Source organism: Dermochelys coriacea, chromosome 14 (assembly GCF_009764565.3).
Source record: "Dermochelys coriacea isolate rDerCor1 chromosome 14, rDerCor1.pri.v4, whole genome shotgun sequence".
Taxonomy (NCBI): domain Eukaryota; kingdom Metazoa; phylum Chordata; order Testudines; family Dermochelyidae; genus Dermochelys; species Dermochelys coriacea.
Genome location: NC_050081.1, coordinates 26363052 through 26389577, shown reverse-complemented (window position 1 = coordinate 26389577; position 26526 = coordinate 26363052). Strand labels below are relative to the sequence as shown.

The 26526-nt window shown below is 42.0% G+C and overlaps 1 protein-coding gene across 1 annotated transcript in view; it reads left to right on the top strand.

The window, feature by feature from the left end:
• The window catches only part of MAP2K4 (mitogen-activated protein kinase kinase 4), a 173185-nt gene that overhangs the window by 95461 nt on the left and 51198 nt on the right, over positions 1 to 26526 (top strand). Inside the window, 3 exon segments of the mRNA XM_038371210.2 lie at positions 11703 to 11877; positions 22994 to 23087; positions 23090 to 23112. Of these exon segments, the coding sequence (XP_038227138.1) occupies positions 11703 to 11877; positions 22994 to 23087; positions 23090 to 23112 (292 nt within the window).

The following is a 26526-nucleotide window of genomic DNA, read 5'->3' as shown; positions in this document are numbered from 1 at the left end:
GTCACAATAGCACTAGACTTAGGAGACTATAGAGCATTGATACATTTGATAGTCAGTCACCTTCTCAACCCCATGACATATTTGTGGGTTGCCTTCAAAATACATGTCATGTTTGGTGTTGTACTAGGATCTTCCAGTTAGTCTTGCTATGGCCTCTCTTGTGGGCACTGAAGTAGTTGTGATAAATGCAGCCTTCTGGATAGGCAATCCCTCTTTTCTCTCCTAGCTGGATGATTCCCTTGCCTCAGACCTAGCCTTTTCTGCAGCAGATACCAATGTGTTACTTTCAGGATCAGGTTTTCCTCCAAAGTTGCACTGAATTTCAGAATTAGCCAAGAAGTGTCATTACCTAAACTTCTTCCACACCCTGCGCCAACAGAGAAACCAATGCAACATAGAGCTTTTACATTCCCTAGCACTTAGTTGAGTCACCGATAGAACTTTTTTTGTTAAGAATGTAAGAAAAGTCACAAGAACTACTTTAGCAAAATGGCTTTAAGAGCAATTGTAACAGATAAACTTAGTTTTAGGGCATTTGCAGATGATGAGCTGAGCAAAGGCATGCATTTGTTTCTGAACATTGTTGGTCATTGCTTTATTTGTACGTACAGGTATTTGAGTGATCATTTCCTGTCTGTCCTCCCCATAGCCCTTAGTAAGGGGTACAACTCAGAATCCATCAATGCTGAAAGAGTGGATCCTAGTCATGGGAAAGGGAAATTTCTTAACTGGAATGCTTGTGAGAGGCTCTAATCTAGAGCCTGATCACACAGTGTACAGTAGTAGTTAGCCTTCAGCTCTTCTGTTAGCTGCAGAGATCTATCTGGAAATAAAAGGGAAGGATATAGTGTGCCCAAGGCATAAAAAAGTGTTCAGTAGTGGATGGGCTGATTCACCTTGACTGACAGGTCTAAATGGGAATGGCCACCACTCCTAGATTGGTGGATCCAAGACACACTAGTTTTTGTGATAAGAAATTCTCCTTTATCAGAGCCCAAGAGGAAGCTATGTGATTGTGATCAATGTGGTGAATCTATGCAGTCTGAGTGTTATTAATACTTAGTTATGTTGTTAGTAAATTGATTCCAATGATTGGTGTTTTTAACATTACAACTGAAAATAATATTTCCATTGTTTTAAGAAAATAAAAGGCATACAATATAATGCATTAACAATAACAGTGCAGCTCAACGATCTTCAAATGCAAGAACTGCTTTGCTCCATTTGAAGAGAGGTGCATTAGTTAGGCTTAATGGGGAAGAAAAATATAACATGCACTAATTTCTTATGCTAGCCATGCCAAAGGCAGTATGTCTAGATGAGTATATGTTTTACGTTATTGTGTCATGTGATAACAGCACCATGTTTTCCTGTCATTTTCACAACTCTTTTCCTGGCTGAAGTGATACACAAGCAACACTGGGTAGTAATCACATTGTCCCGTTCACTTTCAAAAGGAGAGAAGCGGACCTCATCCAGAAACTTTCCAGCAGGCTACAGTAAGCTTAACTGTCTGTTAGCCATTGTCAAATATTTTCCATGTCAGCAAAAAATGGCATCTATAAGTAATGAAATTTGTCTCAGCAATACCGTGCCATTCCATGAGTTATTTCTATGTAATGATATTATCACATTTCAGTATCATTTTTAAATATATATATTTATTCTCCTTATTCTTATGTTGATTCTTAATGATGTGTTATGTCTCTGTTTTCTGTTCTCTCAATGATAGCTGGCAGTGGCTCAGGAGGAAGGGTTATTAAATTAGCTAGCTCTAACATTTTCATATTACTCTAAAATGCTTTAATCCAACACAAGTGTAGATGGTGCATACTTGATAGATTGGGCAAGTTTGTTACTGTCTGGCTGCATGTTTCACTCCAAACAAAAATGAGTTTGGTGTTCTGGGGATCCATACATAAGGCCAGATTCTAGTGTGAGTTACACCACTGTGAATCAGGAGGACTCAATTGTCTTGGACATGGTTATACAGAATCTGAGTTACACCGGTGTAAACTGAGAGAACAATCTATCTAGTTAATCAAATAAACTCAAAACAAAATGTTGGAGCTTCTGAAGGTCCGATCCAAGCCTCATTTAAGTCAGTGGGAGTCTTTTTGTGGATTTGAATGGGTGTTGGATTGGACTGCAAGAGCTGTGATACATTCTGTACAGTTTTCCATGCATTGCTGAGATCTGTGCTTTGAATAATTTTGGTGGAGCATAGAAAGCCAGAACAGGCCTCAGTTGAGCTTCTGCCATTTCTTCATGATGAAAGTGAGGGACCTGGCCTTTTTTTTTTTCCTTTGAGTTTTACTGGCTGAAGTTATGCTGAATGGAATTAATTCCTTCTTTTAAAGCCTTTGCTGAATCTCTTCATCAGTGATTGGTTCTAGACACATGGCATCAAATAGAACATGAGAATAAATAGCAGAAAGACTTACAAATGAGCAAGTAGGAGCAAAACCATTACATTCTGTGTCCTCTGCCTGGGGCAGAAATCCCTATTAACTTGTTGGCTTGCTCAGTGCAAAGAAGATATTGTTCTCAGGACCCTGTTAAAACCTCACTAGGGAGCTGACATTTTCAGGCTACTTGAAGTAACTCTGCAGCTTTGCTATCGGAGCTTTTCCCCTGCCATGAAATACAAAACATGGCTACTGTTTTATTAATGTTAATTAGCCTCCAAGGTGTACAGATTGCTCAGTAAAGAAAGCTACATTTAAACAGAAAGCCTACAGAAATGCCACACTAGCTAATGGACTCAGTGCAAATGATCAGCCAGAATCATATACCTGCTTTTACTTAAGAATTGTGAACAGTGCATGGTGCCTTGAGTTTTCTTTTGGTCACTAATTTGGCTTATCAGCACATTGTCCACAAATCAGCTTCTGAAATGCCATTGTGAACAGCGTCTTTTTACCAGGCTTGCGGAGAAGTAGAATGAGTGTTTGTCTACTAATCTCTGTGCAGTTAGTGACTTCCTTCAGAAATCCTACATTAGACCAATTTGTGAAGCATAATTGTCTGTCAAGCTTTGTTAAAATCATGACGCACAGTCCTCATAGAATCATAGGGTTAGAAGGATCGGCAAGAGTCATCTAGTCCAGTGGTTCGCAAAGTTAGTTGATTGCACCCCCTTCCTTTGTGTCTTACGCCTCCCCTAGGCACTCAGCCAGCAGTCACCGCTCTCCAGCCACCCAGCTCTGAAGACAACACCGCTGCCACCAGCAGCAGTGCAGAAGTAAGGGCAGCATGGTATGGTATTGCCACCCTTACTTTTCAGCTGCTGATGGCAGCAGTGTTGTCTTCAGAGCTGGGCAGGTGGAGATCAGCGGCTGCTGGCTGGACACCCAGCTCTGAAAGCAGTGCTGTCTCCAGCAGCAGTGCAGGACTAAGGGTGGCAATACCATACCACTCTCACTTTTGTGCTGCTGCTGGAGGTGGCACTGCCTTCAGTGCTGGGCATCCAGCCAGCAGGCACAGCTCTCCAGCCCCCCAGCTCTGAATGTGTGCAGCAAGTTTTTTCTTTCCCCTGGAAGCTTCTCCCAGCCTGCAGAATACATTCCGTGCCCCCCAGTTTGAGAACATCTGATCTAGTCTCACCCCCTGCCAAGACGCAGGATTTGTTGTGTCTAAACCATCCAAGACAGATGGCTATCCAGCCTTCTTTTGAAAACCTCCCGTGAAGGAGCTTCCATGACCTCCCTAGGCAGTCTGTTCCATTGTCCTACTGTTCTTACAGTTAGAAAGTTTTTCCTGAGATTTAATCTAAATCTGCTATGCTGTAGTTTGAACCCATTACCTCTTGTCCTACCCTCTGTGGTAAGAGAGAACAACTTTTCTACTTTTTTATGAGAGCTTTTCAAGTATTTGAAGACCACTATCATATGCTCCCTTAATCTCCTCTTTTCCAAACTAAACATACCCAGTTCCTTCAGCATTTGCTCATATGGCTTTCATTCCATCCCTTTGATCATCTTTGGCGCTCACCTCTGCATCCTTCTCAGTTTCTCTATATCCTTTCTATACATCGGTGACCAAAACTGGACACAGTACTCCAGCTGAGGCCTAACCAGTGCTGAGTAGAGCTGTACTATCACCTACTGTGACTTGCATGCTATGCCTCTGCTAATGCAACCTAAAATTGCATTTCCTTTTTTTTGCAGCAGCATCACATTGCTGACTCATGTTGAGGTTGTGATCCACTGGAACACCCAGATCCTTCTCAGCAGTGCTGCTGCCAAGCCAGTTATCCCTCATTCTGTATTTGTCCAATTGATTTTTCTTCCCTAAGTGTAGCACCTTACATTTGTTTTTGTTGAATTTCATCTTCTTGTCTATAGCCCCGTTCTCCAGTTTATCAAGATCCCTTTGAATATTAGCTCTATCCTCCAAAGTGTTTGCAACCCTCTTGACCCCCAGCTTTGTCATCTGCACATTTGATCAGTGTGCTCTCTCTTCCTACATCCAGGTCATTAATAAAGATGTTAACACCAGGCCCAGCACAGATCCCTGTGGAGGCCCACTTGAGACCTCCCTCCAATCTGGCATCATTCCATTAACAGTTACTCTTTGTTTGCAGTGGTTTAACCAATCATGTATCCACTTAATGGTAGTTCCACCAAGCCCACCTTTCTCCAGCTTACTTATCAGAATGTCATGTGGGACTGTGTCAAAAGCCTTGCTGAAGTCCAGGTATATTATGTCTACCACATTCCCCGTATCCACCAAACCAGTTACCCTGTCAAAGAAGGAAATCAAGCTAGTTCTTAGTAAATCTATCCTGGCTGCTAGTGATCACCCCTTCATCCCCCGGTATTCACAAATTGAATATTTTATACATGGCTCTAGTAGCTTCCCAGTTGTAGAGGTCAGGCTGACTGGTCTATAGTTCCCAGGATCCTTCTTTTCCCCCTTTTTAAAGATGGGCACCACATTAGCTTTTCTCCAGTCTTCCGGGACCTCTCCTGTCATCCATGAGTTTACAAATATTATTGCCAGTGGTTCCAAGATTTCTTCAGTTCATAACATCAGAATCTTGGGGGAATACTACCTGGCCCCGCTGACTTGAATTCATTGAGATTAGTCAGAATATCTCTGACACATTCTTTACTTATCCTGATTTGCATCCTTTCCCTTTTATTGTCTATGGGAACTTCGCTAGTTGTCCGATCATATGTTGTTTTTTTTTGAGAAGACTGAAGCAAAGTAGGCATTGAGCAGCTCTGCCTTTCTATGATCTTCCAATACCAGCTCACCTTTTCCATTGAGCACCATCCTTGGTCTTTCTTTTCTGTCTGACATATTAGTAGAACCCCTTCTTGTTGTCTCTAACATTTCTTGTTATATGCTCCCACCACAACATTTCATCCCTTCCCTCTTATTTTTTTTGCTCTGATACCCACAGCAACACAAAGGCACTCACTGACTATTCTCATACTTGCATATGCCACCTTTCTGGCCCGGCCTTGCTCCATTATGCAGGGCCTTAGTGCTGTCACCTAATCTTCAGGTTTGCGTGAAATTACCCCTCCACCTCTCCGCTTTCCCCTCATAGGCCTTCTCGCCCATGCCAAAGAAATGCTTGTTTTTAAAAGATTCAGCATTCCTACTGCTAAGATACTAATGGTAGAGTTTAATTACTGCAGTACAATGAACTTATGCCTGTCCAAAAACGTGTAAATATTTTTATTAGGGCTGCCAAGCTATTAAAAATTATTAACACACAATTAATAACGTGATTTAAAAATTAATCATGCAGTTAAACAGTAATAGAATACCATTTATTTAAATACTTTTGGATGTTTTCCACATTTTCAAATATATTGATTTCAGTTACCACACAGAATACAAAGCGTACAACGCTAACTTTATATTTAATTTTTATTACAAATATTTGCACTGTAAAAAAGAAGGAAAAGAAATAGTATTTCAATTCACCTAATACAAGTACTGTAGTGCAGTCTCTTTATCATGAATGTTGAACTTACAAATGTAGAATAATGTCCAAAAAAAACCCACCCTGCATTCAAAAATAAAACAATATGAAACTTTAGAGCCTACAAATCCACTCAGTCCTACTTCTTGTTCAGCCAGTCGCTCAGATAAACAAGTTTGTTTATATTTGCAAGAGATAACGCTGCCTGCTTCTTGTTTACAGTGTAACCTGAAAGTGAAAACAGGCATACTCATGGCGCTGTTGTAGTCGGCATTGCAAGATATTTATGTGCCAGATGCACTAAAGATTCATACATCCCTTCATGCTTCAACCACCATTCCAGGGGACATGCGTCCATACTGATGACAGTTTCTGCTCGATAATGATCCAAAGCAGTGTGGACTGACACATGTTCATTTTCATTATCTAAGTCAGATGCCACCAGTAGAACGTGGATTTTCTTTTTTGGTGGTTCGGGTTCTGTAGTTTCGGCATTGAACTGTTGCTCTTTTAAGACTTCTGAAAGCATGCTCCAGACCTCGTCCCTCTCAGATTTTGGAAGGCACTTTAGATGCTTAAACCTTGGATTGAGTGCTGTAGCTATCTTTAGAAATCTCACATTGGTACCTTCTTTGCATTTTGTCATCATCTGAAACTGACATAACATGAAATATATGGCAGAATGCTGGTAAAACACAGAGCAGGAGACATACAGTTCTCTCACAAGGAGTTGAGTCACAAATTTAATTAACGCATTTTTTAATGAGCATCATCAGCATGGAAGCATGTTTTCTGGAACAGTGGCCAAAGCATGAAGAGGCATATGAATGTTTACTTTATCTGGCACGTAAATACCTTGCAACGCCGGCTACGAAAGTACCATGTGAATGCCGGTTCTCACTTTCAGGTGACATTGTAAATAAGAAGCGGGCAGCATTATCTCCCATAAATGTCAACAAACTAGTTTGTCTTAGCGATTGACTGAACAAGACTTAGGACTGAGTGGACTTGTAGGCTGTAAAATTTTACGTTGTTTTTTTTTTGAGTGCAGTTATGTAACAAAAAATAATCTACATTTGTAAATTGCACTTGCACGATAAAGAGATTGCAGTAAGTACAGTACTTGTATGAGGTGAATTGAAAAATACTATTTCTTTTTATCATTATTATAGTGCAAATATTTGTAATCATTAAAAATAATATAAAGTGAGCAGTGTACACTTTGTATTCTGTGTTGTAATTGAAATCAATATATTTCAATTGGTATTCTGTTATTGTTTAGCAGTGCAATTAAAACTGTGATTAATCACAATTAATTTTTTTTTAGTTAATTGCATGAGTTAACTGCGATTAATTGATGGCCCTAGTATTTATGGTTATTTTGCAGTAGAGTTTTGGAATCTTGTAGGCTTATTAGACTCTCCAAGCTTCCTGTGTGGATCTAGCTCACTAAGCTTGCAATTAGCAAACTTCATGTCCTGCATTTGTGTGACACTGTCCTTGGCCCTGAACAGTGGTGCCTGGCTCCAGCAGTCCTTGTGGCTAATGCCAATCTGGATCCATGAACATTTTTTCCTTCTGTCTAAGGGCAACTGTTGCGAAGAATGATTACCTTGCTTGGTGTTCCTAATCCCTGGAATATAACTGCTGTGACAAAGCAAAGTAACCAGTTGGAGTAAGGTCTATAAATTGGCATTTTACAAATGCAATGCTCCATATAGCACTAGCTGTCTTATCTGTTCAAGCCCCATGGGACTCCCAAGCGTCTGATAGTTTTGGAATAACATTCTAGACTGGGATTTTCAGAAGCCCTAAAGAGAGTTAGAAGCCCAAATTCCAGTGAATTCAATGGGAACTGAACTCCAAAGACACTGGACTCCTTTAAAAATCTCCTCCATAATTATTGGAGGCTGAGAATGTTAATCTAACCCCTCGTGTGTGGCTATTAAAGGTGATAGTACTAATAATCTTAAAATCTCCCTCCCCCATAAGTCCATCTTGGGGCATCCCTGGGATTCAGCTTGATCTTGTGAGGGTTATATGCCTAGCTTGGAAATGGCTTTGTACCCACATTCCTGGCCTGATACACTTTGATTGCATCGTCAGAAAGCAGAAGTGGATAGGGGAAGAGAAAGCTGACTATTATGACCTAAAAACTCTATAAAGATTCTATATATCACTGAACACAAGTGATTGAAATCTAGCTTCCAGCAGTGAAGCAGCAATCTGGCATTAACTACTTCTGACCTTCACATTTCTCTCTAGAGTTACTCTTTTGATATTTTAATTCCCAATTCACTGTGTTGGCTTTGTAGGGCAGACTTTAAAGATGCTGGCTCTAAGCGCTTGTCTACATTAGGGCTTTTGCACTGGTATAGCTATAATATACAAACCCTATGGTAGATGCCACTGACCTGGAATTAAGTGTGGTTTGCATTTATCCTGGTTTCACACCAGTGTACTCTCATATTACACGAATGCAATGCATCTACTCAGGGGTATGCACTTGTGTGCAGCTACACTGGTGTAGAGGTCCCTGCATTAGACAAGTCCTAAATTACCTTTCCACTGAAGAAATCACTATAAAAATCATAACATTTTAATGCTGACAGGAATGTTTGAGCTCCAGACTGTGCTTCTTACAGGAAAATGGCAATATTTACTTCTAAAAGCTTCACTTCATGAACAAGATCTGTATTAAATGTGTGCCACTCTGTTAAACATGTCATTGGCCAAATGACCATTCACGTGGGCATTGAACAGGTGACTAAAAAATATGATCAGAATTGTTAGTGGCATTTCACTAGGACTGGAGCAAATTGCTTTCATGTTATCGTTCCATGGAGCACCCCTATTTCATGCCACCATCTTCACACCTGCAATCCCTTCTGTAGGGAGAGAGGCAGTGCTAAGACTTCTTACTCTCACCCCCAGGCTTGTGTCTTCCCCCTGCCACTGCAGGTACAGTGGCACAATTTGCCTTCAGGCTAAAGCAGAACAGGAACTTTGTTTCCGTTTTGTAGGAATTCCGTGAGTTTGAATTCCTTTCCTATTCCAGAAAGGAATGAACACAAAAAATTTTGAAATTTGCCTCAAAACAAAATCTGGGGGAAAAAAGAATTTGAAGTCAATCGAAAGCATTTGTTGTTTAAAAAATTTAAATGTTTCATTCCTATGCCCACATCTACATTTTTTAATAATGTAAATAAATTTAAAATAAAAGTGATTTCCAAACAAAAAATGGAAATGTTCTGTTTTAAAAATGTTGAAATGGAACATTTTGACCTTATTCACCTTCCCCCGGAAAGCAAAATTTTGGCATAATTAACACTTTCTGCTAAATGTTTGGCTTTCAACTAATTGGCATTTTCCCAGTGGAAAAAATTCCATAGGAAAATTTCCAGACTCTGCAGCAGCAGTGGGCCATCAGCAGGGATTTGGTGTCACCACTGTGCTGTCTGCCTTCCAGTTTCCTGCTACTGCTCTGGCTGAGAAGACATGAGCAGGAGGGGCCATCTCCTAGCACCTTTCAAAGCAGCAGTTCACGCCTACTAGCTTCTTCCAGCAAACACAGAACCATTTTCCAGATTACTGTCAAATCAAATGTTGCTAGCAGCAAGGAAGGCTCTAACTCTCATCACCCAGCCCCCAAGGTAATTTTCTTTATGTTCAGCAGAGGCAGGTGGCAAAGTCTGAGGTGAGGTTTCTTCTGTTAGTTTCTTTGAATTGTTTCACCTGCTCTTGTCTTCTGTTTCCTTTTTTCATTCCTTGCTTTTTGTTAAGTACATTCCATACAGAATCTAAGTTATTGTAGTGTTTTAATTTGAGGAATTTAACATACAGAAATCAAGGAAGGCCAAGAATAGATGAGATCTCTGTGGATTTTTGTATTCTTAATGTTTGTGCCATCATCAGCATGACTACCCTTGAATTGGTGTTTACTGCAGGGGTTTCAGTGTGTTTAGGTGGGAAGTAGCAAAGTGGGGGAGTTAGAATAGGAAAGCTATAACAGGAGAAGGAGAGGAGCAGCATCACAAAAAGTTGCTGAGAGAAAAATAGTGTTCCTGAAAGAAGCTGTTCAGTGAGATTCTTTTTCCATTGGGTCCACGGAATGCAGATGTTCAGGACCAAGAAGTGCAACACCAATGTTTCATAAAGAAGCTAGAACACAGCAAGATGAGGTAATTTAAGCCTCAGTTGTTCCAGTAAAACGGGTACTTGGGCCTGACCTTGCTGCCCACAAAGACCAAACTTCCAATGAAGCCTGAAGGGGTAGGCCTACACAACTGCCGGGAGCATGTCTCTCAGCCTGGGTCAACAGACACTTGCACTAGGGGGCTCGGGCCAGCATGCTTAAATAGCTGTGTAGACTTGGCTTTGACATTCAGACTTGGCCTGGAGTTCAGGCTCTGAAGCCAACAACCCAAGTCAGAACGTTCATTTTGCTATTTTTTGCACTCTAGCGTAAGCCCGCTAACATAAGTCTGTCAACCTGGGCTGCAACACCTGCTCCCAGAACCTGTGTAGACATACCCAAGGAGTTCAGGAGTGAGCCCATAGTAATATCAAAACATGTGTCATGTACAGCTGCTGGCTGATAGATGTTCTATTGTATTTATCAGCCTGGAATACACTGTAGTATGTTTATTCCTTTGGCTGGTTAACTTGAGAAACTTGGCTTTCACAAATGCCTATCTTATGTAATGCCTCCATAAACTGGAGGGTTCTGGTGTGAGCGACCCTTTGATTAATGTGACTTAAAGCAGGAAGCCCAGGTCTCCTGGGATAGCTTATGACCAAGGAAGTGCTAATCAGAAGATGAACACATGAAAAACACTGGAGACTTTTGCAGTGTTTAAGGTAACACTATTATCTACTAGGAATACAGTGTAGAAAATACACATACATTTTCTATTAAATCAATGTTAACAACAAAATTTGCAACAGGTAATGGGAATCACCTTAAAACAACTGTGGAATTCTGTAGCTTCTGTCACAAACTATGGGCATCATCCTGCATTCCTTACACAGACAAATTCATATTGGGGGCTATGGGAGGCTCTCTGTGCCCAAGGACTCTGGGCTCAGGCACTTTGTCAAGAAACATTTGTCTGTCGGCTTCTGGTTTTTTGCGTAATAGTCAATTTGTATTATATTTTATATTAAAAATGGCTCTTCAATGCCTTTTTCAACTAGATGAAGTGATTATGCACTATTTGAAATAAGTTACAGTTTCCATTAAGATCAACAAGCTCTTCATAAACCTGCTAATACAAACAGGAGATTTAGTTTGATTTCTGTTCAACATGAGCAATACAAGTAAGACAGGTAGTCACCAGCAAGTGCACTTCTGCAGGGGAGGTGACACACATAGCTTTGTATACATAGGACTAGGAGTGCTCTAAAGAATCTTGGTTCTGCATGCTATACCAACTCCTGCTACAAGCCTGATGTATGTTTATGCACAATAGAAAATAGCCATGTAAATGAGAGTAATTAGAATTAATTTAATCTGAGACACATATTAAGCCTTATGCTGCAGTTAAGACATATAGCTAATTAAAGCTGTGACCAAATGTATTCTTTGTTGATTTAACATTCTCCCTTAACCCTGCATCCCCAATAGAATCCTCCCTGGAATCACATTGTTGCTGTAGCCTATGTGCAACCCTCTCTTCAATGTTTAATCAAGTGCTGCTGAAAAGAGAAAGTTACAAACTATTTAAAATGTGGAAAAATTGCTTCCCAATATTTTTGACAGAGAGAGACTGAGAACACACAGCATTGAATCATCAGGAAAATTGAAGATTTCCCCTGAACAGCATTGGGATTTTACTGCAGAGGACTTGAAAGACCTTGGAGAAATTGGACGAGGAGCTTATGGTTCTGTCAACAAAATGGTCCACAAACCAAGTGGGCAAATTATGGCAGTTAAAGTAGGTGATGCCCATAATTGTGTTTGTACTTCAGTTCATTAAGGATGGAACGTGATGGAGAATTAATGTTCATCCGTCTGTCACTGTCTACTGTTCTGTTCTGTTTATCTCCAGTATAAAGGGTACTTGTGCTGAAAACACAGTGTGTAATGGGCATATCTGTCAAGTGACTTGTGAAGGTCTTATATCTTGCTTGTGCACTTTAAAAAACTGACTCTGCCTCTTAGGAAGCAACTGCTGTGGGGGGTTGGATGGCTCTGGAGACTGGTAATGGGATATGAGACCTTTCACCTGCTGATCACTGGTTCAAATCCAGCTTAGGTTGGTAGTAAGCACAAGTTAACATCCAATGGCAGCTTAGTGTCCTTTGTGAAATGAGTTAGTGACTAAAGACTGGTTCCAGTTGGACATGTATCCATGCTACAGCAATTGACAGCCTCACCAGAGAGGGCAGGAAACATACTGCTCTCTCAGTCTCACCATGATGTGAAGCATGGGAGTGCCTCCTGTGCTGACCCAGGCCTGGAGACACAGAAGGTCTAAGCCTCCAGGGCCGTCCGTTTGGTCCTTTACACCAACACCAAACTCATGCTTTTTTGTTTTTTAGATATTGTTTTCCTAGTTCTTGCGTAACATAAAATAATCTTTGTCTTTGCTTTAACACTGCACGTTGTTGGGGATTTTTGATTAGTCATTTGAAGGTCCAGTTTGGGGTGAGATGGGCAATGGATGTTTTTCACTCTGGAAGTGATGAATTCTCTCTTCTTCGCTTGTGCTACGGACCAGTTAATGATATCTGCCTCCTAAATCTAGTTACAGGTACAAAATAGTGACACATGTTCCACTGGCTTCACTGGAAGAGTAGAAGTGTGCTCTGAACCCAAACTACCTAGAAGTACATGTTACTCTCTTTCATGGTCTCTCTCTCAAACACTGCCTAAGTGGGTCTGGACATGTTAATTCCCAGTGGGTTCATGTACTTGTTGGAGCCAGTTTGGGGATGTGTTGCAACCCTCTTGCTAGCAGCCATTCTATATGATAGACAGATGGATAAGACTCAGTTGCCCGAGATTTGTGTATGTGCTGTCCCTGGGAACAACTAAATGCTCTTGGATGTCTCCAGCATCACTCCTCTTTCCTCTACTTCCCCCAGCAAAATGGCACCCTCCTTCCAGCAGACTGGAGGTCAGTTATGCCTTTTGGAGTTGTTGGATGGGCATAGCAGAATGATGCCTGGCATCTTTCCTGTCTCAGGGACAGAGCTTGCTGCTGCTGCTGCTTCAGCACTCCCAGCCTCACCAAGCCCAGTGAGTGGGAGATGGAAGGAGCCACTGGAAAGCACTGTGAGGCACTCCTTACCATTGGACTCAGCGAGTGGGCTGAGCCACATTCCTCAAGGCAAGTAGCCTTGATGTTGAAGTTGTTTAGGATTAACTTTCCCACAAAGCCGATCCTGAGCTAGCTGCTGGAGCGTGCACTGGACATGGCTTTCTCTGATTTTGTGACTGTTGCTCTTTGGGCAGTCCAGGAGGTAGGTCAGTCTCTTTAGACCAGCTGGACCCTATTGTCCCTCATGGATGCCTGGTGCTCCATGATGGGTCACCACTGGGTTATTCCTCCTCTCCTTCCTCGCATAGAGAGAGGCTCCTCTCTCTCTAGCTTACAGTGTGCCACCAGCAACTGACTCAGTTCCAACTCCCAGTGTCTTGCCTCTGCTTGAAGAAGCAGTTGGTGTGGTTCTCTAAGCCTCTCCACTTTCTGTCTACAGGCAGGAGCTTTCCCCACTATTTTGGTTTTTCTCCCTCTGCCTTGTGTCCCCTTGGCAGGAGAGGATTTTGAGAACAGGAAACTGGTATTTAAGAGAAAACGTAGCAGGGCAGCAGGCCCAGCTAAGATCAAAGAACTCCTGCACATGGCCCCGCCACACATTAGTGTGCCACCTGTTTCCACTTTACAGCAGAGTGGCAGGCAGCAGGGAGTGAAATTCAGCAGGAGGAGCTGCTTTGCAGACTCTTCAAGCTGGTTGTTCTAGTTGCTTGGTGCTTCAGGCCAAGATGAAGCATCGACTCCAAGCGCCGTGATGTAGCAGACAAGCTTTCAGCTGTGTGGGCTGGTCATTCAGCAGCAGAACGTGACGTTTTGGAAGTGACAAGCCAGAGACCCGTGACTGTTGTCTTCTGTTCTGATTGGGGTGAAATAAAGTTCCCAGGAATGTGTCTGTAAATGGTGGATTCTCTGTGACTTTAAGTCTTTAAACCATGATTTGAGGACTTCAGTAACTCTACCGGAGTTGAGTAGTCTATTACTGGAGTGGGTGAGTGGCCTGCAATGTGCAGGGGGTCAGACTAGATGATCACCATGGTCCCTTCTGACCTTAAAGTCTGTGGAGAGGCTGGAAGTAGAGCGGCAGGAAAAATCCATGGTGCAGGACCCAGTCCCCCCATCCCTTTCAGGCTGACATGGTAACCAAGTATTTTTGCTCCACTTGTTCCAGGAAGGGCCATAGCCATTCTGATTGTGGTTGCTATCTTGAACTCCCCTCTCTTCAGTGGATCTCGCTGACCTCCAGGCCAGGTCTGACTCCTACAGGCTAGAAACAAACCACAGTTTAAAAAATGAACAAACAAACAGAGTTCCCCTACTCCAGTGGCTCAGCTTCCCCATATTTACTCCCTGTTCTCGTACATTTGGACAGCATGGGTTCTGGGCACTGAGTCTGTTCTCTCAGCTCCCTCAGATAGGTCATTTGTGCAGCAAGGCCTTGCCTTTCATTTTCCACTTCTTCCACTGGCTTTTCTCAGAGAGTCAGCAGAGTGGTGCAGCCCATACTACTAGCCTCTGGTGTCCGTAAGCCCACTGTTCCCCTAACTGTCTCAAGTTTAACCTACCTCAGTCTTCCATTTTACCACTGCTTTCTCTGTGTCTTCTTTATCGCGGATGCAGCAAAATCTAGCCCATCCTGCTAGCCCATCAGTGTCAGCAGAGCTCCTGTTTTCTGTTTGGCCTTCCTTAGGTAGCCAAACTTCTTGCTAGAATACTGCTTTTCTTACCAAAGCAGCAGAGCAGCCTAGCCCATCCTGCCAGACTGCATGTGCCAGTCCCCACCAAAGTAGCTGGTATCTGCAGGCAGATGTACTATTAAGTTTTCTTTTTTTAGTTTCCTTCCATACATGCTAGTATGGCTTAGCCAACCATTTTATTGAGCCTGGCAGTAGCTTTCATCTAAGTATTACTGCTAAAGCTGTCTAGTTGCTCACACCATCAGCCTGCCAGCTTCAATGGATAGTCCAAAAGGCTGTGATCCTACATTAAAATGTCAGCATTAAGGGGAGGATGGTGCACCATTTTGTTGCACAGGTGTAAAACACTTCAGCAAGGCTTTAAACCTCACACAGCATTACTGCATGAGCAAAGGACTTCAGCATGAGTGCTCATGCCCAGCTCTTCTTCCCTCTCTTCCCCTTATGATCCTCTGCATGTGTATATTTAAAAGTAATAAAAATATAAATGTGTTCCCATGTCTCTCCAAGAGCCTGGGGCAGAGCGGGGGGCAGCGGGTAACTGAAAGAGAGGAGGGAAGAGCAAAAATAAGAGAAATACCATAACAAACAAAACATGCATCTTGGGCTTCTCCATTTTCCCCTCTTAGAAGAGAACTTTCTAGAATCAGGAAACCAATTATTTTCTGCACCACCGAGGGAGCTCTGTTGTCCCCACTCAATTCCAGGTCAATCGTGTCCCAGGAAGCTCATCAAAACAAGTACCTAGAGTTGCAAGTAGTTAGGAAGGTGAGCTCTCTATCCGTAAGCCTCCCTCTTGATTTGTCTACTGTCTCGTCCAGCCATTAGCTCATGTTATACCATTTGTGCTAGATTGAGGAGCTCATTTATAAATATTGTTCCTTATGTAGGTACTTATGAACTGTAATCAAGTCATCCCTTAATCTTCTCTTTGTTATAATAAATAGATTGAGTTTTTTGAATAACAGTAAGGCATGTAATCCTTTCATCAAGCTCATGGCTCTTCTCTGAATCCCAATTTATCATCATCCTTGAATTGTGGACACCGGAACAGGACACAATATTCCAGCAAAAGTCGCACCAGTGCCAAATACAGAGATAAAATAACCTCTTCACTTCTACTTGAGATTCCCCTGTTTTTACATTCAGGGACTGCATTAGCCCTTTTGGCCACAGCATTGTATTAGCTGATTATCCACCAGGATCCCTCAATTCCTTTCTCAGTCTCTGAGCTTCCCAGGATAGAGTTCCCAATCCTGGTAATTATGGCCGATATTCTTGATCCTACATGTATGTATTTACATTTGGCTGTAATAAAATACTATTGTTTGCTTTCGCCCAGTTTACCCAGTGATCCACATCGCTCTGTATCGATGATCTGCCCTTTTCATTACTTACCATTCCCCCAGTTTTTATGTCATCTGCAAATTTTATCAATGATGATTTTATGTTTTCTTTCATTCATAAAAAAAAAATGGTAAATTGCATTGGGCCAAAAACCAGTCCTGCAGGACCCCCCACTAGAAACATACCTGTTGGATGATTATTTCCCATTTACAGCAACATTTTGAGGCTTATCAGTTAGCCAGCTTTAAATACATTTATTGCGTGACATGTTAATGTATATCTTTCTAGTTTTTTAATAAAATGTCATGTGGTACCAAGTCAAAGATTACATCAACATTATTATCTTTATCAACCAAACTTGTAATCTCATCAAAAAATTATATCAAGTTAGTTTGACAGGATCTATTTTCCATAAACCCATTGACTGGCATTAATTATGTTGCCCTTCTTTAATTCTTTATTAATCGAGTCCTGTATCAGCGGGTCCATGATCTTGTCTGGGATTGATGTCAGACTGACAGGCCTATAATTATCTATGTTATCACATAAGAACGGCCATACTAGGTCAGACCAAAGATCCATCTAGCCCGTATCCTGTCTTCCGACCATGGCCAATGCCAGGTGCCCCAGAGGGAATTAACAGAACAGGTAAAAATCAAGTGATCCAGACCCTGTCGCCCATTCCTGGCTTCTGGTAAACAGAGGCTGGGGACACCATCCCTGCCGATCCTGGCTAATAGCCATTAATTTATCTAGTTCTGTTTTGAACCCTGTTACAGTCTTGGTGTTCACAACATCCTCTGGCATTGTGTAAAGAAATACTTCCTTTTTAAAATATTGGCACAACATTATATTTTCAGTCTTCTGGAACTTCTGGAACTTCTCTGGTGTTCCAAGACTTATTTAAAATCAACATTAACTGTCAGCAAGGTCCTCATCCAGATCTTTTAAAACTCTTGAATGAAAGTTATCTGGACCTGCTGATTTAAAATGTCTAACTTTAGTATCTGCTGTTTAACATCCTCCTGAGATACTGGTGGAATGGAAAGAGTGTTATCATGTGATATGGCTACATCATCTGTTTTTTCCCCAAATACAGAACAGAAATATTTATTGAACATGTCTGCCTTTTCTTCATTATTAATGATAATTCTAGTAATGGACCAATACTATTGTTAGGATTCTTTTTTTTTTCTAATGTACTTTAAAAATGCCTTCTTATTGTCCTTAACTCTGCTGGCCAGAGATTTGCACTTGCTTCCCTTATCAATTTTCCACAGTTCCTATCGTCTGATTTATAGTTATTATTATCCATTTCCCCATTATCCATTGTTACATATTATTTTTTCATTTTTTTAAGCAGTAAGAGCCTTCTTCCTCAATTGTAAAATTGTGGCTTTTGGGTACTTAATAAGGTGTTCTTAAACAATTCCCAAACATCATTCTCATTTTTCTAATTAAATTTTTCCTCCCAGCTGATTTGGCTCACAGTTGTTTTCAGCATTGTGAAATTGGCTTTTAAAGCACCAAGTGTATATGTCACTCTCTGGACTTTATTCTGATTACACATTATAAATGTGATCAAATCATGAGGTCTTGTGTCTAAGTTACCATTAATTTTTAGTTCTGTGATCAGCTCCTCTTTATCTGTCAAGATGAGGTCTAATATAGAATTCCCCCATGTTGGATACAATAGTTTTTGAATTAGGAAACTGTTATCTATATTTAGAAATTCTAAGAATGTTTTAATATTGGCAGCATGAGACATCCAGCATGTGTCACTCAAAATCTCACAGCTTTTTTCTTACCCATTATTGATAGGTACATCAGGAGCCAGTCATCGTGTTCCCTTGTGTGATTTGGGGTCTGTAACAGAGACCAATTAATACCCCTTTTTGTGTTTTATCAGTTAGGACATTGCTCATTTTCATCATCTGAGTCAGATGCCACCAGCAGAAGATTGATTTTCCTTTTTGGTGGTTCGGGTTCTGTAGTTTCCGCATCAGAGTGTTGCGCTTTTAAGACTTCTGACAGCATGCTCCACACTTCGTCCCTCTCAGATTTTGGAAGGCACTTCAGATTCTTAAACCTTGGCTCGAGTGCTGTAACTATCTTTAGAAATCTCACATTGGTACCTACTTTGCGTTTTGTCTACTCTGCAGTGAAAGTGTTCTTAAAATGAACAACATGTGCTGGGTCATCATCTGAAACTGCTATAACATGAAATATATGGCAGAATGCAGGTGAAATAGCAGGAAACATACAATTTTCCTCTGTGGAGTTCAGCCATAAATTTAATTAATGCATTAATTTTTGACGGGCATCGTCGGCATGCAAACATGTCCTCTGGAATGGTGGCCGAAGCATGAAGGGGCATACAAATGTTAGCATATCTTGCATGTAAATACCTTGCAATGCCAGCTACAAATATGCCATGCAAATTCCTGTTCTCACTTTCAGGTGACATTGTAAATAAGAGCGGGCAGCATTATCTCCCGTAAATGTAAACAAACTTATTTCTCTTAGAGATCGGCTGAACAAGCAATAGAACTGAGTGGACTTGTGGACTCCAACGTTTTACATTGTTTTGTTTTTTAATGCAATTATGTAACCAAAAAATATACATTTGTAAGTTGCACTTTCACAATAAAGAGATTTCACTACAATACTGGAATGAGGTGAATTGAAAAATACTATTTCTTTTGTTTATCATTTTTACAGTGCAAATATTTGAAATAAAAATAATAATATAAAGTGATCACTGTACACTTTGTATTCTGTAAAAACAATGAGACAATTAAATTGTCTCAGTCTTTATTCAGGCCTAATTTGATGGTTTCCAGTTTGCAAATTAATTCCAGTTCTGCAGTTCCTCGTTGGAGTAAAAAAAAACTTCAAAAACAGACTCCAACAAGAAACTGCAGAACTGAAATTAATTTGCAAACTGGACACCATCAAATTGAGCCTTAATAAAGACTGGGAATGGATGGGTCATTACAAAAACTAATTTCCCCATACTAATTTCCCCCTACTGTTACTCACGCCTTCTTGTCAACTCTTTGAAATGGGTCACCCTCATTACCACTACAAAAGTGATTTTTCCTCCCTTGGTATTCTACTGTTAGTTGAATTGTCTTGTTAGCACTGACCCCCAACTTGGTAAGGCAACTCTCATCTTTTCACGTACTGTGTATATATATCTGCTAGTGTATTTTCCGCTCCATGCATCTGATGAAGTGGGCTTTAGCCCACGAAAGCTTATGCCCAAATAATTAGTTAGTCTCTAAGGTGCCACAAGGACTTCTCATTGTTTTTGCTGATACAGACTAACATGGCTACCACTCTGAAATTTGTATTCTGTATAAATTAAAATCAATATATTTGAAAATGTAGAAAAACATCCAAAACTATTTTTAATAAATTTCAATTGGTATTCTATTGTTTATAAGTGTACTCTCTATGCCATTATCTAATCATTGATGAAGGTACTGAACAGAACCAGACTCAGGATCAGTCCCTGCAGGACCCCTCTCATTATGCCCTTCCATCTTGACTGTGAATCACTGATTACTACTCTCTGGGAATGGTTTTCCAACCAATTATGCATCCACTTTATCGTAACTCTGTCTGGGCTAAATTTCCCTAGTTTCTTTATGAGAAGGTCATGTGAGACAGTATCAAAACCCTCACTAAAGTCAAGATATACCAGGCTTATTGCTTCCCCACTATCCACAAGGCTTGGGTTAGATTTATTTGTTCCTAGCTTCCTCTCTATTACTTTTGAGCTTTGGAGGGTTTTCTCCAGGGGAGAGGCTGCAGCATGTTGCACTTGTGGTCTGCATGTTAGTTGGCAGTGTTTTGTACAGCCTTCACATGCTGTTGGAGAGGTACTGCTGATCACTCAAGATTCTGCTGCTTATTCCAGTAGTTTATTTTGTTCTTGTTACATTGTTAAATGTTTTCTCCTTAGCTAGTTAATCAGGGTCACTGAGCTGTGGTGGAATGTCCCTGGTGCACTTTGGCTAAACAATATCATCTCTTTCTGGCCAGACCCACTCATAGGCTGTGGTTGTACTGGATGCAACATATGCTTTTCCCCTATGGGATCACCTATCTTCAGTCTCCAGCACTTTTGTATGGGACCTCCTCCTAGTTCCACCATAAGGTCGTCTTCTGCACTCCATGAAGGTACATTAGTTGAGGATATCATGCTGTCTTCTTGGGTTTTCTTGTAATTCTTGTGTCTGTTTGAAAGAATTCTCCAGTATAACTGAAACTCTTTCTCTTCTCTGGGCCTGCTGTCTGTATCCTCCTCCTCCCTTCCCGGTTAGAATGTACTTGGAAAAGACTGGGCAGGGTGGTTTCTTGTTCTTGACATTCATTTCAGTTTATTGTTATAATAGCGTCTTCCATATAAACTATATTCTCAAGTGCTTTACAATGGTAAGTGATAAATAACAGCAGAGGAGGTAAAGGCAGGGAGAGAAGAGATGTTTTGAACTGAAGTTTGAAGTGCAGTGGAGAGCCAGAGAGATATAGGGATGGCAGGAGCTGTAGAGGAGGAAGCTGTTGCACTAGCCGTGATGAGATTGTGCAGGGGAAAAGAGAGAGGCCAGTACTAGATGACTAGAGAGAACAGTGTGTATCTGGGGAGAATCCAGGAAAGGTCTTAAAAACAAGAAGGGTAATTTTAGGCTGGATCCTGAAGCAAAAGGAAGTCAGTGCTATTGTAGTGATGGGGTTGCACAGCTGAACTTCTTTCTCGGTGTGGAAGGGCTGATCACAGACTCTGTGTGTGCTGGAGCCAGGAGAAATTGAGGACCCATCGAGAAAGTGTTCTAGTATTGAAAGGGGATGGGCGCTATGGATGAGGGTTCAGCAAATGTGGAGCAGAGGCAGCATGTTGAAGGAAGATGTGGGCAGAGGAGGTGACCTCTGAGTCGAGGGAGATGCCAAGGTTTCAAACTGGAGAAAAGCTAACTTCTGAGCCCCATTCTTCATCTGCTTTGTAGAGTGTTCCAGATGGAGACGACCAGTGGTGTGGCAGTGTAGCAGTCTGAACCGGGAGCTGCCCAGACAAAGAGCTCAGTACATTCAGTGTTCTTAAGAGGTGCTAGGCTGATGGTCCTGGCTGCTAATGTCCTCTGTCCATACCATACCAAAGCAAAAGCAGCAGTACTGCAAGCTTCTTGAGACCCAACCACCCTACAGTCTGCTTCCCCTCCCACCTTGAGGGAGCTGTTAGGTTCTTTCCGCCCTTGGCATCTCTATAGGGGCAGCCTACAAGGGTCAGCGTACTGTATATTGTAGTCGTGTCTTACGTGATGTGTAATGGAACAGACTCACCAAACTCATTTCACATACACCACTGAACAGCTTGTCAGATAGATTGAACCAGTGACCTAGGCATGAAAATGTCTGTAGCTTCATTACTAATCCCCTGAGCCATCTCTCTCTGTGCCTACAGTTGCTATATTTCACCCATTTGGCTGCATTGGAGGGGTGTGTGACGTGATTCCTGTGTATGCTGTGCAAGTAGCTTGCCAGTTTTCCAGAGTCCTGTAGGATCCATTGGGAAAGGAAGGAATTATTGTTGTAGGCTAAAACATAAGTTATTAGAACATTAAGGCTGCATGGTGAAGCACTCAGAATATCAGGAAATGTCAAAAGTAAAAACAATTGTGCAACAGCTACTCTACCCCCTGTGTATGTATCATTATGAGACAGTATACAATTACATGATCATACGTTATTTGTCAAATAGTGCGGTACAAGAGCCTGACCCTGAAAACACTCTACAACCATCTGTAGCGCTTATTAATGAGTCGTCTCACTGATGTCCATGGTTCTACACTCAGTTGTGAGCACTATGATCAGTAGTGTTGGTAGGATGATGCCCTAGTGCCACAGTTTTCTCTACATGTTTTGGCAAGAATTGGTTTATAATGATAAATTGTCTCTCTCCCTCCCCTTTCCCCGACTCATGCTGGAAAACAGTTAAACTGTTTTTGCTGAAGCTTTTGAAAAACAAAAGTCTTCAGTCAGAAACTGAGCATGGAAAACTTTATCCTGAAACACAAATTTTGGAAAGCTATTATAGAATGCAAGCCATTATGTATCTTTAACTATAGAGGCCACTACCAGGCAAGAAATGCATAGTTGTTTGGTCTTTTAGCCTGCCTAGTATGTACAGTATAGATCATGGCATGAAATGACCAACTGGTCTGAAAGACCTGCAGGCATGCTGTGATGGATGCACAGTGTAGGGAGTGCCTTTGTATTAATTTCCTTCCTTTAGTAAATTTAAATATAATATTTGAGGGTTACATTTGAAAGCAGTGTTCAGGTCCCAGCATCAATGGGAGCCATGGCTAATTCACCACTGCACATTGCTTTGAACATAAAACCCTGAATATTGTTTGGCTGTAGGTTTTAAAGAGGGTAAAGAAAATCTTTAATTGCCTTTTTGCTGCTTAATGATGCTGCTCCTGATAACACTGAGATTTAGAGTAAAATTTGGCCAGAGATTTCATAATCTGAACTAACGTGCTTTAGGTTATATTAATTGCAATTTTTTTTCTCATTTAAAAACATGGTCTAGTTCTTTAAAGCATGTTGTTTTCATGTGTTTGAGACCCCATGCCCCACCCTGGGACTGGGATTCTGGCAGGTTTCCTCGTAGACTGGCTGAGGATGATGTAGTAGTAGCATATTAGTGATAAAACTTCTTCCATTCCTTACTCTTTCAGAGAATTCGGTCAACGGTGGATGAAAAGGAACAGAAACAGCTTCTAATGGACTTGGATGTAGTGATGCGAAGTAGTGACTGCCCCTATATTGTTCAGTTTATGGAGCACTCTTCAGAGAGGTGGGCACTCAGAGTTGTTTCATTTATACCAGAGATTTTATTTTAATTTAAAATTAATTTGCAGCAGCCTTCAGTTTACTATAAGAGGAAGGAGTTAATTTACTGTGGGATTTTTGAGTTGCAAGTTGTAATCAGACCCATTACTAGAAGGGAAGAGATTCTGGGTTCTGATTGCTGCTATGTATATATTTTGGTGTTCATTTATACGATCCCTGTGATGGATTTTTGGCTGCTTTCCTGCCATGCTCTCTCATGCTCACATCTAGGATTTGGAGGAATTTCATTGGTTTGACTGTCTGGACAGTTGTGTGGCACTCAGATATCTGACATATTTCACACATCTGATTTATAGATGTGCTCTACACAGACTCTCAAAGGTTGTGAGCTTTGCACACTGCCTTGTGCTGGGAAGGGCTGGAGCTGCAAAGCCCCAGGATTCAGAGTAGCAGCCGTGTTAGTCTGTATTTGCAAAAAGAAAAGGAGTACTTGTGGCACCTTAGAGACTAACAAATTTATTTGAGCATAAGCTTTCATGAGCTACAGCTCACTTCATGTATCCGATGAAGTGAGCTGTAGCTCACAAAAGCTATGCTCAAATAATTTGTTAGTCTCTAAGGTGCCACAAGTACTCCTTTTTCTTTTTGCGAAAGCCCCAGGAGTCTCTGCAGCAGGGGAGAAGGGTTGTGGTGCTTTAGGAGGCACAATTCTTCCCAGAGCTGCTTGGCATGCATGCTGCACCATAGACATGCCAAACCCTTTCAACCAAGGCACTTCTTTTGGAGAGATTTTCACCTGGGGACACTAGAAGTGAGTCAGTCCTACATTTCCTTGAGCCCAAGGCCTGTGACTACCTTTGACCCTGTCACAGAACATGTCTGCCCTGGGAGATTATATCATGTAGAACATCATGTTGGGTAACCAGGAGTTAGCACTTGGTGTAGATAAGGACTGCCCTACTTAATGTCTCCGCTAGTTAGGGTTAACCTGAGCATGGGCCCTAGTGCTAACCACCACATGGCAACGAGATGTTAAATGCTACATGTCCTAACTATGCTGAGTGTTTACCACCATATAGGTTAACGTGTTTTTCAGGAGATGTAATTTCTGGGTGTAGACCAGGACAAAGAAAGTGTAGCAGGGAGGGATTGTCTCTTTGCTCCATCCCCTGCACCACAAGGATGAAACAAGTCCAATCATTAGTGAGCAATAAAAACAATGGGGAAGAAGCTCACAGCATGGGTGTGTGCAGCTCTGTACTCCTGTGCACAGAAAACCTGTCCCTTCATTCTGTGTGGGCAAAACTGGGGGGATGGAACTGGAACTAGCACAACAGCCAGAACTCAAATGATAAGCCAGAATTGTACTTCACAGTCGAGCCCACACAATCGGCATGGCAGGGATCACATTGTGACTGTGAACATCACAGTCTCGTTCCTGTCTCCCCCTTTCTCCAGGTGGAAATGGTCCATGCCAGCCCTTTGCTGATGCAGATTATTTCTCCCTTTGCTCGGGCTCTGATAGTTCACGTAATATGGTGGGGTGAGGGGAGGAGGCAGAGACATAGCTCCAACCTTGCTCACCACTGCCTACCCACTTCCTGCCTACCTGCACTGGAGGGAATGTAGCAACTCATGAGCAGCCTGTGCAGATGAGTAGGAGTTCATAACTGAGCTCTGAAAGCAGAAGGTTGGTCTGTAGGCTAAGGCAATGGACTACAACTGGAAAGCCCCGGTTCAATTCCTGGCTTTCCAGACTCCGTCTGATCTCTGGCACGTCACTTGTTTCCCTGTCCCTTATTCCCATCTGTACAACCAGGCTAATACTCCTTCCTTTCTCCTGACTTCTGTCTGTCTTCTAACTCTTTAAGGGTAGGGACTCTCTTACTATGTGTGTGGTACAAGCCCTAGCACAATGGGGCCTCGATCTTGGTTGAAAGCTTCTAGATGCCACTATAAAACAAATAATTATCAATAATTCTGATAAATTGGTTTGAACAAAATCCCTGGACAGGAATGTTTCTTGCCAGTTGCTGCTGAGTTACAGATTTATTGTTTATGTCTCTGGCACCTCTCTACAGCTCTCAGGACATCACAAAACAAAACACACAGCATCAGTATGATGTTTTGATTTAAATTTCTACATAGAAAATAGCACTCTACAGAATTAGATTACATGCTCCACCATATCATGAGCCCCCTACTGCATCATCCTCCACCAGGCTCCTGCCTGTCCACCTGCAGACCCCAGTGTCAGTAAATGTAGACAGCATGCACTAGTATGCTGTCGACCTGGGATCTACCTTTGCCATCACCCCATCCAGCCAAGATAGTTACAATAGAACTGAAAGTAAACCAATGGAACTGAGATTAAATAGAATATTTTACAACTGGCGAGTAACATCAGCCAGAATTGCCCCACCTCATCCACCCTGCCAACCATTCACAGAGATTGAAGGAAACAGTCTCCCCATAACCTACCCAGCCCTGCCATATGCCTCACACACAGTAGGGTGTTCCTCCACACCCCCCACGCCACCATCTCTCTCTCACAGAGCAGGGTGTTCCTCCTCATCCCCCTGCTCCACCATATCCCTCACACACAGCAGGGGTGTTCTCCTCACCCCCCCCATATCCTACACACACACCCATACCCCATATTCCTCACACGCAGGCAGCAGTGTTCCTCCTCACCCCCCCTTCCCCCGTCATACCCTTCCACACATAGCAGGGGTGTTCCACCTCACATACACACACACACACACACACACCACACACACACTACCATAACCCTCACACACAGCAGGGTTTTCCACCTCTCTGTCTCTCACACACCCCACACACACCCACACATGCATGCGCACACACTTGCCATAACACTCACACACAGCAGGGGTGTTCCACCTACGTAATCATCAGTAGCATTCATTCTAGCGACTTACTATACCTGAAACAACAGGGACTATCCGCATCATCTCTTAGGGTCCACCTGGCTGCAATCTCAGCATTTCATCTGTGAGTGAATAGCCATTCCGTGTTCTCAGATACTGTCTGTAGTCATTTTTCTCAAGGGACTTGACAGGTATCACAACCAATCCGTCCCTGAGATTTCAACCTGGTATTGTTGAAGCTCACGGGTCCCCCATTCGAGCCACTGACAATCTACTTGTCCTGGAAGATGGCCTTCCTAATGGCCATTACTTCAGCCAGAAGGGTCTCAGAGATTGGGGCTCTCACTTCAGAACCTCTGTACCTGGTATTCTTCCAGGACAAGGTCGAGCTGCATCCTCATCCAGCCTTCCTTTCAAAAATGGTTTCACAATTCCATAGTAACCAGGTCGTCTTCCTCCCAGTCTTCTATCCGAAAACCACATGCCAACAGAAAGGAGCAGAGGCTTCACTCACTGGGCATCAGACA